Raw genomic sequence first — 15,360 nt, 5'->3', positions numbered from 1 at the left:
TAAATAGGGTGTCTCCAACACATTTGCACCTGCTGCTATTTAGACAATCACTTAGTAAATTAGAAATCAAAAATCTAAATCATTAATAAATGCAAATTCCGTCCTGTAGTTTTCTCAATTAAACACGTGGACAAATTGTTGGTACCCTTTGGTCAATGGAAGAAAAACTCAAAATTGTCACAGAAATAACTTGAAAGTGACAAAAGTAATAAGAAATAAAAATATGAAATTTAACCAATGAAAGTCAGACAATGCTTTTCAACCATGTGTCGATGGAATTATATATATAAAAAAAACTTATGAAACAGGCCTGGACAAAAATGATGGTACCATTATCCCTTTCATGCATGAATTATATCTTCAGTCAAAAATTTTTCACTATGTGTTTTATTCAGCTTAAGGCCGACAGACAGAATACAGAAAGGAAGGTCCTCTACAGAGTATCAATACAGGTCTAAATCTGACCAGCTTGTCTTCTCCTGCCTGTTGTGTGGCATTATCGGCAAAATGAACATACCTCAGGATTTGCCCAAAGGTATTAACAGACGTGGCATTGGCGATCTAACAACACTGTCCTTGCTCAGAGGACCAGTACATTCTGGTTTTCGGGTATTGGATGTATGACATTGCCAGATTAATTCCAAGAAATGTTTTTAGCTCTGCGCTTGTCAATGCCAGGTTCTCCTTTCCTGTATTATTTTCTTTGATTGTTTTCCTGGTGGCAGCCAATCTTCATCACTTACACAATCATCATCGTTGGACACTGTTAGTTCCTCTGCGATAAAGTAAAAACTCCTGTCCTTCTCTGCATGTTGGCCTTTTAAAAATATAAAAAGATTGGTTTTTACCCAAAAATTAAACTCTAAATAAATCATGTTTAAGAGATAAGAAGTTAAACTGAGTGAACTGTAGCATTAACAGAACTTTTGATGCATGTTGTCCACATGGATGGACAGAAGGAAAATTACAATTTCCTCAGAGCATCAAAGTCATACCTGGAATTTTTTGTAGCTATATCAATACTTTATCTCAAAATATTCCTTTAATCTGCAGTGCTCTGCTGCTATAGAAGCTAGCAGTTAAAATCCCAGAGGTTAAAGGCTTGTTGGGTCTGCTAGCAGCAGTCTTGGGATGTTAACAATTTTTCTGTGCAGTTGCAACTCATGACCACAGAATAGCAGTGTTTGCTAGGGTCCACTGGTGGCCGGGCCTTCGCCCATGGGGCCCGGTCGGGCTCAGCCCGAAAGGGTTACATGGGCCCCACCTCCCGTGGGCTCACCATATGCGGGAGGAGCCGTAGGGGTCGGGTGCAATGTGAGCTGGGCAGCAGCAAGGGGCGGGGACCCTGGCGGTCCGATCCCCGGCTGCAGAAGCTGGCTCTAGGGACGTGGAACGTCACCTCTCTGGTGGGGAAGGAGCCTGAGCTTGTGCGCGAGGTTGAGCGGTTCCGACGAGATATAGTTGAACTCACCTCGACGCATGGCTTGGGCTCTGGAACCAGAACCCTCGAGAGGGGCTGGACCTTCTTCCACTCTGGAGTTGCTCATGGTGAGAGGCGCCGAGCAGGTGTGGGCATTCTCATCAGCCCGCAGCTTGGTGCCTGCACGTTGGGGTTTACCCCGGTGGACAAAAGGGTAGTTTCCCTCCGCCTCCGGGTGGGGGGACGGGTCCTGACTGTTGTCTGTGCTTATGCACCGAACAGCAGTTCAGAGTACCCACCCTTTCTGGAGTCCTTGGAGGGAGTGCTGGAGGGTGCTCCTTCTGGGGACTCCATTGTTCTGCTGGGGGACTTCAATGCTCACGTGGGCAATGACACTGAGACCTGGAGAGGAGTGATTGGGAGGCATGGTCCCCCCCTTCTGAATCAAAATGGTGTTTTGTTATTGGACTTCTGTGTTCGTCATGGATTGTCTATAACGAACACCATGTTCCAACATAAGAGTGTCCATATGTACACCTGGCATCAGGATTCCCTGGGCCGCAGTTTGATGATCGATTTTGTAGTCGTATCGTCGGACCTGCGGCCACATGCCTTGGACACTCGGGTGAAGAGGGGGCGGAGCTGTCAACTGATCACCACCTGGTGGTGAGTTGGCTCAGGTGGTGGGGGAGGAGGCCGGTCAGAGCTGGCAGGCCCAAACATGTTGTGAGGGTCTGCTGGGAACGTCTGGCTGAGTCCCCTGGCAGAGCGAGCTTCAACTCCCACCTTCAGCAGAGCTTCAACCATGTCCCGGGTGAGGCGGGGGACATTGAGTCCGAATGGGCTGTGTTCCGTGCCTCTATTGCTGAGGCGGCCAGCCGGAGCTGTGGCTGCAAGGTTGTTGGTGCCTGTCGTGGCGGTAATCCCAGGACTCGTTGGTGGACACCAGCAGTGAGGGATGCCGTCAAGCTGAAGAAGGAGTCCTATCGGGCCTTCTTGGCCTGTGGGACTCTGGAGGCAGCTGATGGGTACCGACGGGCTAAGCGGCATGCGGCTTCGGCCGTTGCCGAGGCAAAAACTCGGGCATGGGAGGAGTTCGGCGAGGCCATGGAGAAAGACTTCCGGACAGCTTCGAGGAGATTCTGGTCCACCATCCGGTGGCTCAGGGGGGGGAAGCAGTGCTCCATCAATACTGTGTACAGTGGAGATGGGGTGCTGCTGACCTCAACTCGGGACGTTGTGGGTCGGTGGAGGGAATACTTCGAAGACCTCCTCAATCCTACCAACACGTCTTCCCATGAGGGAGCAGAGCTGGTGGACTGAGGGGTGGACTCTCCTATCTCTGGGGCTGAAGTCGCTGAGGTGGTCAAAAAGCTCCTTTAGCGGCAAGGCCCCGGGGGTGGATGAGATCCGCCCGGAGTTCCTTAAGGCTCTGGATGCTATGGGGCTGTCCTGGCTGACACGCCTCTGCAGCATCGTGTGGACATCGGGGACAGTGCCGCTGGATTGGCAGACTGGGGTGGTGGTCCCCCTTTTTAAGAAGGGGGACCGGAGGGTGTGTTCCAATTACAGGGGAATCACACTCCTCAGCCTCCCTGGTAAGGTCTATTCAGGGGTCCTGGAGAGGAGGGTCCGCCGGATAGTCGAATCCCGGATTGAGGAGGAGCAGTGTGGTTTTCGTCCTGGTCGCGGAACAGTGGACCAGCTCTATACCCTCTCTGGGGTCCTGGAGGGGGCATGGGAGTTTGCCCAACCAGTCTACATGTGTTTTGTGGACCTGGAGAAGGCGTTCGACCGTGTCCCCTGGGGGCTCCTGTGGGGGGTACTCCGGGAGTATGGGGTACCGGACCCCCTTGTAAGGGCTGTCCGGTCCCTGTACGACAGGTGTCAGAGCTTGGTCCGCATTGCCGGTAGTAAGTCGGATTCGTTTCCGGTGAGGGTTGGACTCCGCCAAGGCTGCCCTTTATCACCGATTCTGTTCATAACTTATATGGACAGAATTTCTAGGTGCAGCCGAGGGGTTGAGGGGATCCGACTTGGTGGCCTCAGGATTGGGTCCCTGCTTTTTGCGGATGACGTGGTCCTGTTGGCTTCATCTGGTCGTGATCTCCAGCTCTCGCTTGAGCGATTCGCGGCCGAGTGTGAAGCGGCTGGGATGAGAATCAGCACCTCAAAATCTGAGACCATGGTCCTCAGCCGGAATAGGGTGGATTGCCCTCTCCGGGTCGGGAGTCAGGTCCTGCCTCAAGTGGAGGAGTTTAAATATCTCGGGGTCTTGTTCACGAGTGAGGGAAGGATGGAGTGCGAGATCGACAGACGGATCGGTGCGGCGTCTGCAGTAATGCGGACTCTGCGCCGGTCTTTCGTGGTGAAGAAGGAGCTGAGCCAGAAGGCGAAGCTCTCGATTTATCAGTCGATCTACGTTCCTACCCTCACCTATGGTCATGAGCTGTGAGTGGTGACCGAAAGAACAAGATCTCGTATACAGGCGGCTGAAATGAGTTTCCTCCGCAGGGTGGCCGGGCTCTCCCTTAGAGATAGGGTGAGGAGCTCAGTCATCCGGGAGGAGATCAGAGTAGAGCCGCTGCTCCTTCGCATCGAGAGGAACCAGTTGAGGTGGCTCGGGCATCTGGTCAGGATGCCTCCTGGACGCCTCCCTGGTGAGGTGTTCCAGGCACGTCCCTCTGGGAGGAGACCCCGGGGAAGACCCAGGACACGCTGGAGGGATTATATCTCTCGGCTGGCCTGGGAACGCCTCGGGATCCCCCCCGCAGAGTTGGCAAATGTGACTGGGGAGAGGGAAGTCTGGGCTTCCCTGCTTAGGCTGCTGCCCCCGCGACCCGACCCCGGATAAGCGGCAGAAGATGGATGGATGGATGGATGGCACTTGTAGGGGCTGACATGCAACTGTGGCATCAAAACCTGATTTTAATTAGAGAAAAGGACATTTGAAGATGTGTCCACTGCAGTGCCGTCGTGCGTGAAAGGGTTAATATTTTCTTTCTAATCTCCTGAGACAACTCCTTCCTTCCTTTGGTGCATGTTGAGTGTGGTTGACACCATGTCTAATTAGAGGACACATAGATTAACATGTCCTTTTGGTAACATTGTTATCAGTCTTTTCTGGGGGTACCTTCATTTTTTGTCCAGATTGTCCTACATGAGTTTACAGAATACATAAAATCACTTTTGCTTTAAAATATGACTCATAAAGATCTGTTGTTCACAGGGACGTACCACATGTCAGGTTTGTGTGATAGACTTTGTCTGTCTTCTTTCTGTCTCTCAATCTCTGAAATAGTCAGGGAGCCAAACTGTCAAAAATGGGCTGGATCTGACATTGTCTCAAATACTTTTTGTGTTTTTCGTTTGATATTGACCAAATAATTGGCCGGTCTGCTCTGCTGGAAATATTTTGAAAAAATGTGGCCATTTTAGAGATTGCAACCTATAATTTTTTTCTCAGAAAAATGTAAAATAAAAAAAAACAAAAAACATAGAACCTCAATAGAAAACAATACTGCTCCAACATGGAGTTTCTTCCAAGCATTTCTCATCCCAGATACTACCCCTGCAACTGTGATTGGCGATGGTCCCTTCTTCCCCAACCATCTAGCATACCTGTGTGTGGTTGATCAGTCTGTTCAGGACTGAATGGATGGTTTGAGAAAACCTGGTCAAGAGGATGAAATCATCACATATAAACAAGCAATCAAAGAAGTGGATCTGAGTCTGCAAAGAAGAATAAAGAGAAGTACAGCAAACTTAACTTGCTCATGGGCGGCTTCCAGGTTGCTCAGAATGTCATTGCAGTCACTGGGAAGGTGATACAGTCCACTGGAATTGAATGATCGAAGCTGATGTCTGTTTCTACTGAACAGTAAACAAAATCATCATGGGAAGGGACTACTATGCTATGTTGCAGGCCCACACCATGGTGCATGCTGCCATGTTTGCCCTACACTGGAAGCATTTGCATTTGTTGGTCAATGAAGAGAAGGACCTGGAGTACATGTGTGTGCTTAGCAACAATGACCAGATAGGCTGTCCTCTCATTAAGATCATCTTCTCATAACCTTTGCTTCTGTGTTTTGGTTGGCTCTCAGATGTGAAAAGATGTTTGTGACCTTCCCACACACCATGGTGTGCATAACTGCTGTTTGTGAACCTGAAATGTCTCCATACTTGACAGAACTTGGACTGATTATTCACTAATGTAAGAGAGCAGCCTGAAGTAGTTTGTATCTGTGCTAAGAGTTTAGTTACTGCCCACTGTGTTTGTGTTCATGATAACTATTAATGTGAAGGAAATTTGGTTTGAGAAACATTTTGAGAATCAGTTCTGGAATATTGATATGGGGAAAATCAATATATAATTAGCAATCAGCACATCACAACAAATTTGTTTTCTCAAATAACCACACAGTTCAAAAACCTTTCATTTTAAAATGCACGCAGCAGAAAATACTGAGGTCCAGACCTTGGTCTCCACAAACGTAGCTACGGCCTTGTCTGCAATGTGTGGATTTGTTTCCTCTAGTTTAAAAAAAATCTCTGGAGATGTTTTTCTGAAAACAGTTTATATTATTCTATAATCTCAGTGTTTCTTGTCTATAATCGTGCAATCATCCCAGAGGAGAAGGCAGTCCTGTCTGGGATGACAGTTCATCCCTAAAGCCACTGACTTGCCCCGGAGGTCACGACATTCATTATTCTGAATTGTATTTCTTGAAAATGGAATTATTCTCAATCAGTTCCATCAACTATCATAATTTCCATTAATGTTAATATTGGAGTCACATAAATAAAACTGAGTTGAACTGAATGTGAAGAGCTGCACAGGTCTGTTCATCACCCACTGATTTGATTGAAGTGTGTTGCAGCAGATAAATTCCTTAAACTTGCGGGACACTGGCCCTTGAGGATCCCTGATCACAATAGTCTGGAAAAAGATCAAAGGCGTCCAGAAAAGAACAAACTGTTCAGGAAAGAGTTTATGTCTCCAGTTTTAGCAGTTTTAACTTGCTGAGACTTTTCTCCCTGTCTTTGTGTCTGCAGGTTGCTGTAGTTGTGACCGAACCGGATTCAGAGAAGATAGAGGACATCGCCACCCCACCCACTGAACCTCAGGTGGAGCCGATATAAGCTGCTGGAGTCAGAATTTATTTCCTGTAGTGTTGTATTATTAATTAATGGAATAGAAGAGAAACTTGTTTCTGATAGTTCTGGCAATTTGGACTGAAAATTGAAACACTACAAATGTGCTAATAGCCAAAGCTAACAACCACTGAGGATACAAACAGGCACACAAATAAAGAAATGTGAATGTTTAAACAAATATCACATATTGTTCTCTGACGGATAGTTAAACCAAATAAATCTGATCAGATATTACATTTTAAAGTCAAAGCTCTGCCAGTCAGGAGAAAAAAAGTGTGATGAACATCACTAGTTATGTGTTCACATGGAGGCTGAAAGAAGACTTTGTTGATGCTCCAGGTTTTCTGCACAGTTTGCTTTTCCTTGTTTTAATGTTCAGTTTCTTAATATTCACTGTGGAAACTGTACAATGGCAATATTAAGTGATTGTGTAAATAATGTAATCAAAGTTAGATTAAAATTGTTGCCAATCCTCCTTCCATCACTCTCCTGAGTTCTGTCTGTATTTGGCGAAGTGTAAAGAGTGGTCAGAGTTGTACATGAAGGCTTTAAATTTCTACACTTGTTGAAAAAAGATGTTCAGATTATTAGCTCTGTCCAGTAGGGTTGTCATAATACTAAAACTTAAAACTCGATACTGATTGTGGGTAATTAGCTGCTTCCCTGACTATAACTATCCTGGATCATTGAATGGATCATCTGCGTGATCAGAATCACACAGACGTCTTGGTCGATGTCTTTATTTGAGGCACAGTTAACATCCACTGGTACAGCCGTCTGGTGACTCAGTGGTTCTGAATGAATGAAATGAACCCACAGATAATAAGAACTAAAGTTATAAACATACAAAGTCTAAACTATATAGGCTAACATGACTACTATGTTAACCTGAAATTAATCTAAGCTTAAAATAATTACTGACAGAGCGATAAAATTACTGCAACTAAGATTAGAGGCATTATTTAGGAGGTTTACAGGTTTATTTACAGGCTAAATAAACAAAGAATTCTGGTTTCAGCATTATTAATGAGGCAACACTGCCATCTACTGCTCACAAGGTGCATGCATGATGTCTATTTTGCTTACCAATCATACTCATTTCAGCTTTACATGACTTGTCTACCAAAACCTTGGTTATGTTACCATTGCGAGAATGTAGGACACAACATAAATGTTGGAAAGATACAAACAAACCAGAACAGTAATAAGTTTAGCTGCTATACAAAAGTTCACCAGAAACAGGCTTAATTAGCTTAACAACCACTCAGCTCAAACAAAATAATACACACTCTAAAGGTAAGGAACAGTCTCTCACTCACTTGCACTAGACGCACTTCCACCAGATGACAGCTGTGGTGAAAAAGTAAAGCTTCGGAAAACAGCGACACTCCAGAAAAAAGCAACTTGTCACAGTGCAGAATGATGCACTTATCAAGAGGCATAATGCAGGCATGCTCTGATTGGCTGGCTGGTGGGTGCAGCGCACGTGGAGAGAGAGTGTTAGGCTGCCTTCACAGTCTGATCACTAAAGGGCCTTTTCAACAGCCGCCCCCAGATTACTACAGGAAATCTGAATAAACCCAAAAAAGGCCCGTCTATTGCTAAAGATTGATCTGAGAGAAGTTTAAATGGTTTTCCTCTCCTTGCTGTGAAGCGCCTTCAGGCCATCATGAAGACATCACTGCTGAGGCTGGACAGAAGATCCATATGCACCGCTCCTGTGGTCATGCATTTGAATAATATGCCCCAGCGTTTCTCACTGCTTCTCCCAGTTTTGACCAGATAGGGACCAAAACAGTCAACACCTGTGGAGTAGAACTCTGGTTTGTGGAGGCGTAGTCGTACTGGGGGTAAGTCAGCCATTTTGGGAACAGATGGTTTACCGCGCCATTTCTCACAGTTGTGTTGGTGATGACGGATGACTTGCCTGCCACGTGGAAACGGCGAATCTCAAAGAAGACTTTCTCAGGTCCTGAATGATGTAGTTTTGCATCAAAGTCTTGGATGATCAGCTTTGTGACTGGATGTGTGGCATCTGTTTCAAGCTGAGCACTATGACGTAAGCAACCTCCGACTCATCATTTCCATCAAATTCTGGAGCAAGAGTAAGAAGACGACAGCTCACTGCTGGCACGGGAGTACAGTATGGGTCTTACCATGATCCTCTGCTGTCGGTTTGTCTTTGGCCGCCCCGTTTAAGGACTGAGCAGTGGCGGTAAGAAGGTCGCTGAAGGTAATGAACCGGGTGGCATCAGACATGAGTGGTGTTGAGAACATTGGCTTTCTCATTTCCTCACCTTGAGATGACAGTGCTTGAAATGCAGGGGTTTTGGCCACTGGGTTTGGCTTGCTGTTAAGAATGTTGGTCCGCAACTCCAGCAGCTGTCAGTAGTCAAAGCAGAGAGTGGCTTCCCACGATGATGTTATCCGCGGGATTAACAGCAGACTCCACATAACGCCAGGTATCCCCAGCAGTGAGATCTGGATTTCTGCCACTCTGGTCTCTACAAACACTTTAAAGCGCCACGATTCTGACTTCAGCCAGGGGAGTACAGTGGTGACATAATGTGACGTGCTGAATGGGAAGAGTTAACTCAGTTTTGAGCAGTTTGACCACCTGAGCTCCTGTTAAAGCGGCACAAAGCTCTAGTCGTGGAATGGACTGATGCTTCTTAGGGGCCACTCGTTGAGACTATTTTACAAGACAGAGGGGAAAAATACTTTCTTTAATAAATCAAAATTTAGAACACCACATAACCACAACATATTGGATGAAATAAATAAATAAATACACCTCCCTGAGCCGTCACCTTATCGTGGTGGAGGGGTTTGTGCGTCCCGAAGATCCTAGCAGCTATGTTGTCGGGGGCTTTATGCCCCTGGTAGGGTCACCCATGGCAAACAGGTGTCTAGGGGAGGGACCAGACCAAGCACGGCTCACAAGACCCCTATGATGTATACAAACTCAGGCAGAAATGTTCCCTTGCCCTGACACGGGTTACCGGGACCCCCCTCTGGAGCCAGGCCTGGGGGTGGCGTACGAGAGCGAGCGTCTGGTGGCCGGGCCTTCGCCCATGGGGCCCGGTCGGGCTCAGCCCGAAAGGGTTACATGGGCCCCACCTCCCGTGGGCTCACCATCTGCGGGAGGAGCCGTAGGGGTCGGGTGCAGTGTGAGCAAGAGGCGGGGACCCTGGCGGTCCGATCCCCGGCTGCAGAAGCTGGCTCTAGGGACGTGGAACGTCACCTCTCTGGTGGGGAAGGAGCCTGAGCTTGTGCGCGAGGTTGAGCGGTTCCGGCTAGATATAGTTGGACTCACCTCGACGCATGGCTTGGGCTCTGGAACCAGAACCCTCGAGAGGGGCTGGACCTTCTTCCACTCTGGAGTTGCTCATGGTGAGAGGCGCCGAGCAGGTGTGGGCATTCTCATCAGCCCCCAGCTTGGTGCCTGCACGTTGGGGTTTACCCCGGTGGATGAAAGGGTAGTTTCCCTCCGCCTCCGGGTGGGGGGACGGGTCCTGACTGTTGTCTGTGCTTATGCACCGAACAGCAGTTCAGAGTACCCACCCTTTCTGGGGTCCTTGGAGGGAGTGCTGGAGGGTGCTCCTCCCAGTTGAGGTGGCTCGGGCATCTGGTCAGGACGCCTCCTCATAAGTGTATGAAAAGTTTTCTGGGGCCTTAGCGACCGCCTAGCTCTGCCTAATGATAAATCCGCCCCCGTCTCATATACACACTTGCTCAGCAGGGAATTCACTGTGCTGTTCATAACAACAGACCGCCAGGCGTTAACTTGATGTGTGAGTTGAAGAGAACTATACATGGATCTTTTGAACAGAGGACAGCCATGGTTGGAGAAACCACCTTGCAAGCTGTGAAGTGGTATGATAACCAGTCAGTCCTCTCAGTCATCACAGAGCACACCTGATCCCCAAGGTGGGATGGCAAGCAAAAAATATCAAAGCTTCCATTTCTGCTGTGGTGAGAAAGTACTAAAAGAAGATGGCTGGAGTGGATCTGCTGGAATCTCTAATTGCACTGCACTGCAAGAGAATCAGGTTGAAGAAGTGGTCCCATCAGCTGATGTCCCACTTTATCAACATGACCATTGTGACTGGCTGGCTACTCTACAAGAGACTGGAACAGATTAGGCTTTATTTGAGCATATTGCAGAAAGCTTGTGCAAAACTGGTAAAAGTCTGAAGCGGAAGAGAGGTCATCCCTGTTCAAGAAAGAACCATCTATTTTATCTGAGCGTGAACTAAACAGTAGAAGGCACCGGGTTGAATCACAGTCATTAAAAAGTTTTCTAATACCCTAATATCAGGATTGTAAATATGTAGAAAAGTCACCCATGATAACATCGAGATATCCTGGGTATGTTAATCCCTCATTATTGTACACTGGTTTGTGTCATTTTAAGTGAGAGAATAAAATGATCTGTTTTGGAATTCTTTTATTGATAAAATTGTCATTTCCTCAGAAAGAGATGGAAGAACAGAAAATAACAAAATACAAAAACAGTAAAGTTTGAAAAAGTAAAAGCTTTTACACTTTTTCTGATGTGTAATTAGCAGAGTGCATAACCACAGTGGGAAACTTCAAACTTGTTCCAGTGGGGGAGCTAGTGCTTCATAGGAGGATGCATTTGCAAGAGGAGCCTATCTGGCTGCTGAGGTTGCTGTACTGCGAGGAGGCCAGGGACTGGATTAAGTTCCAGAAATGTTTGAAAGATATCCCTTCTCCATCACCAACACCCATCTTCTGCAGAATCTCGCCCATTCCCTGGTCAGAGCCAATCCCCTGTGGTAAAACAAGACAAGAACATCAGTGAAAGTTCTGGTGTAAAGAAAAAAAACTATGGCTGGCAGAGACTCTTCCTCTAGTTTAAGGTAGATACATAACAATCAGAACGCAGTGGATTTTTGGAAATGGTGCCAATAAAACAGAGCAGAAATAAAGCAGAAAACACCTGTTTGGAACATTCTACAGGTGAGCTGGTTCATTGGGAACAGGTAAGTGTCATGATTGGATATAAATGTGTAATAATCTAAAGAAAATCCTTAAGATATGGGTACACCTAGATGTCCCATAAATATTGATTATTTATGTTTCTAAACAACATAGAACAACAACAACAACAATAAGCTGCCGTTTCTTTTTATCACACTCCGTTGTGCAAATTTGCCAAACAAAATGAAAAACTACTGAGTGGCCCTCATTCATTCATTCATTCATTCATTCATTTTGGCTTTTTGCCCCCAAAGCTTTCTGCAAGAAACACTTGGATCAGCCAGAGAAGTAAATTATGTATTTCCTGAAGAAAGTGAAGTGTGGATGCCAGAAAAGGGGACGAATAAAAGTAGAGGACAACAGCTTCTCACTTAATTTGTAAAAGAGACGTGAGTTATGGCAGCAACACAGGAAAACAGCGCTTGAGATATTTACTAGGCTAAACATAAATTGCAAAGAGGCATTTCTGCACTGTAACAGAATTCCAAGGTATTTGTGGGCACAGAATCACGCTCATGAGAGCCTATCAACCCAGAGAACACTGACACAACTGTGTCACAATGGCCGACTCAGGAGGCAGAGGTCTGAAACCGGTTACATGCTCCGTGAGAGGTGGGAACGTTTTTCTTGTTCCCGACGCCACAACAACTAAATGATGTCATTTTGTACAACATTTGTGGTTGGAGACATCCTGTGGCTAGTTCTGACCGACCCATCAGCCAAGCAGAACGTTGTTCTTGTGGAGTTCCAAGAAGTTTTGTAACGAGTTGGAGATTTTCTGCAAAGCATGAAGCGGAAACTTGTCGCTTCAGCACTTCTGCTGATGAACTCTCATTTTAATTAACAGCTAATGGAGGTGCGGGAAAAAGTGCAAGAATCCATCCGACAAGACACGGTCCCGCTGCATGCATAACCCCGCCCCGCCACACAGCTTCACTTTGCAAATTAAATAAAGGGTCAATTGTTCAACGCACATAACCCCTCCTCTTTTTACACACACACACACACACACACACAACTAGACAGTTAGACCTGTTTAACACAGTCTAATGGTGTGTGTGGATAAGAGCTGTCCAACTGTGTGTGTGTTTGTCTAAGACAGCTAAAGAAAACCAGGCAAAGTCTGGCTCTGAATTAAGGCTCAAGTCATTCCACAAACCATTCAGCTTCATCTAATCAAGGCTTATTCTAGCGAGGCGTTCACGGCCTGGCTATGTGTGTGTTCCTGAGGAACGTAGGAAGCGAGTGTGTGATCAAAAAGAGGAAATGGCAGAAAAAGAGCAAGACGAGAGCTGTCATTTTCTCTGCAGTAAAAAAATGTTTACTGCAGAAGTGTCATCACGAAAACAGGTGTTAAAGTAAATGCCATAGTTTCATAATTATTTTGTTCTTCATACCACTGGAAGCATATTAAGTGAATCATTTCTGTGCTGTGAAAACATCCTTTACTCTGAATATTATGTTCTGTGTGAGATTATATTGTCAGTAGAAACATAACTCAGTTTTCTCATCGGAAAGCTGAAGACGACTCGCTAAAAAACAACGCAGCTTCTTTTGTTTTTGGTCTTCTCCAGCATTTAAGCAAGCAGAATGATGGTCTGGATGCTGTTCTGCAAGTTTACTTTACAGATATAATCATCCCCTTGATATTCTGGATTCTTAGCATACTACTGCAGGGCTGGACTGGAGAGGATAGAAGTAGGGCAGAAAGTGAACCAAAAAAGAAGAGAAAACACAGAAAACACCCCGTGGAGAGGAGGAAGAGACAGACCTCCGCTAATAACTTAGCCGCGCTACATTTAGCGAAGTTTCAGATCCTTCAGAGACTAAAGACAAAGTGAGCATCAAGTCTGGCATCTATCTCTGGGGACATGGAGGACTTCTGGTAAGTAACATTAATATGAAACAAATTAGTTTCAGGTCACAAGCCACCCAAAATTTGATCCCAAACTTGTCTGGTTTCGTAGCAATATATTCCAGAGAATATATTGCTACGAGTTGCTGCATTTCTTTTCCAGTACTCTGGAAGAGAAATACAGCCACCACAGCAAATCTAAAACCAATTTTTGTGCATGGTTAGGAATCCATCATTCTTCTGAGCGAAGCCCCAGATCTTCCTGGAAGTCCTAAATCTGCTCCTGCATGTGTGTACGTGTAGAGAAGCCTCGTCAAACTGTGTGTATGAGCTGTGTCGGTAGGTGACACAGACTGCCACACCCAGGTGTTGAAGTCAACGGGAAATCTGATGCAGTCGAGGAAGAGGAGGAATACAGTTTTACCTTGACCAGGTTGGGGAGCTGGGAGGACAAAAGACCTTTGAATTCATCTGATTTTAGTGTTGGAGCTTTGTCAGCCGAGGCAGCGTGGAACTGGGTGACCAGTGTATTGATGGCCTTCTCCAGGTCAGAGTACTGGAAAAGAAAGGAGAGGAAAATTACACCTCATGAAGAAGACAGAATGGTCATTTGAAGCTGTAACTTTTCGGTTCAACTTTGTCTGAAAGAGCGGAGAGAAAAAAGAGCAACTCAAACATGTAAATTATCTTCCTACGTTTACAGAGAGACATGAAACAACAAAAAGGAAAAGACATCTTCATATTCATGACGACACCCAGACCAAGTTGAACTCTGGTCTGAAACAGTCATGTGAGGTCAGAGTTGGGGAAAGTTCTGGATATGAAAGCAGTTTAAACGTGTCTTGGTGAAGTTTTAGTGTCAAACAGAAATCTCTGGTTTACGTCTCTTCTATGCTGCAGGGAGGAAACCACGATTTCCAGCCGCAAAGCAGGATGCAGAACATCTGCTCCAAACATCCGACTTCCACACTCTTACTGGCCTGGATTATTATCATTTTCCACTTTTAAAGGCCGTTTCAGGTCGCAGAATGAAGAGAAAGGTTTGGTGGAAGCCTGCTGGTGAGTCAGAGCAGGCCTCATGTGGCGCTTCTGTCGGAAAGCAGCTCTTCCCAAACTGGCGCAGTTTGCGCCGCTTCAGGGTGGAGCAGCTCATCCGCATCTGGAAAGTTTCTCCTGAAACTCCTCCGGGGAGGAATGTGGGGCTACAGTTCGTCCAGGAACAGGATCAGGGTCCAAACTTGTCTAATGTCCCCAGCGACCATCTGCTGGCTGGTGGGAACTGGATCTAACCGGATTTACTGATGAAACCGAACCGGATTAAAAACTTTAAGATCAGCTGAACTTTTCTTTGGTCTTACCTGAGACATGTCGACTGAACAAACTTTTCTTCCTGTCTTTGTGGAGTCAGTTGGGCGTCGGGTCTTCCACAGATCAGGCTCCTTTTCCTGGATCCTCCCTCAGCAGGAGAGGAGCCAGAAGGAGGAGCTGAGAGGTGTCGTAATGTTCCACACTCCCAGTGTTTCCACTGCTTCTGGTTTAACTGGGCTCAAAGTCAGCGGTTTATACTGCAGGCAACAGACTTGCAGGGTTTGGTTTTACTTTGAAATGAAGTGTGATGTTGTTATCTAATGTCTCCCACCAAGCTGAACCTAAACATGCAAACTGTGTGTGTGTGTGTGTGTGTGTGTGTGTCACGAGGTGTCGGAGTGTGTGGAAATGACAACGTGGGTGTGGCTGCAACCCTGTCCCATATCAGGGATAATCAGGCACAGGTGGGGGAGACAGGGAAGACGTGGGGGTGAGGAGGGATATGGAGCAGTGGGGGAGACAGGGAAGACGTGGGGGGTGAGGAGGGATATGGAGCAGTGGGGGAGACAGGGAAGACGTGGGGGGTGAGGAGGGATATGGAGCAGTGGGG

General features: G+C 46.5%; 2 protein-coding genes across 2 annotated transcripts in view; one reads left to right on the top strand and one right to left on the bottom strand.

The window, feature by feature from the left end:
- LOC306770313 (uncharacterized protein) overlaps positions 1 to 7,050 on the top strand; it is a 40,308-nt gene extending 33,258 nt beyond the window's left edge. The window contains exon 9 of the mRNA XM_079259168.1: positions 6,479 to 7,050. Coding sequence (XP_079115294.1) covers positions 6,479 to 6,565 — 87 coding nt within the window. The 3' untranslated portion in view covers positions 6,566 to 7,050. The remainder of the gene's footprint in view (positions 1 to 6,478) is intronic.
- Positions 7,051 to 11,010: 3,960 nt separating this feature from the next.
- s100v2 (S100 calcium binding protein V2) lies at positions 11,011 to 14,985 on the bottom strand. Its single transcript, XM_079259081.1, has 3 exons — positions 14,801 to 14,985; positions 13,867 to 13,998; positions 11,011 to 11,377 (listed from the first exon to the last, which is right to left on the bottom strand). The coding sequence occupies exons 1-3, from the start codon at positions 14,807 to 14,809 to the stop codon at positions 11,207 to 11,209; spliced, it is 312 nt and encodes a 103-aa protein (XP_079115207.1). The 5' UTR covers positions 14,810 to 14,985; the 3' UTR covers positions 11,011 to 11,206.
- Positions 14,986 to 15,360: the final 375 nt, after the last annotated feature.

This window comes from Telmatherina bonti (genome assembly GCF_933228915.1).
Source record: "Telmatherina bonti genome assembly, chromosome: 19".
NCBI classification, from domain to species: Eukaryota; Metazoa; Chordata; class Actinopteri; order Atheriniformes; family Telmatherinidae; genus Telmatherina; species Telmatherina bonti.
Note: the sequence above shows the minus strand (reverse complement) of the source record. Positions and strands in the feature narration are given on the sequence as shown.

Coding starts and splice junctions, on each gene's coding strand:
- s100v2 (XM_079259081.1), bottom strand. Junction 11,378..13,866: donor AGCTCCCCAACCTGGTCAAG/GTAAAACTGTAT, acceptor GTTTTACCACAG/GGGATTGGCTCTGACCAGGG.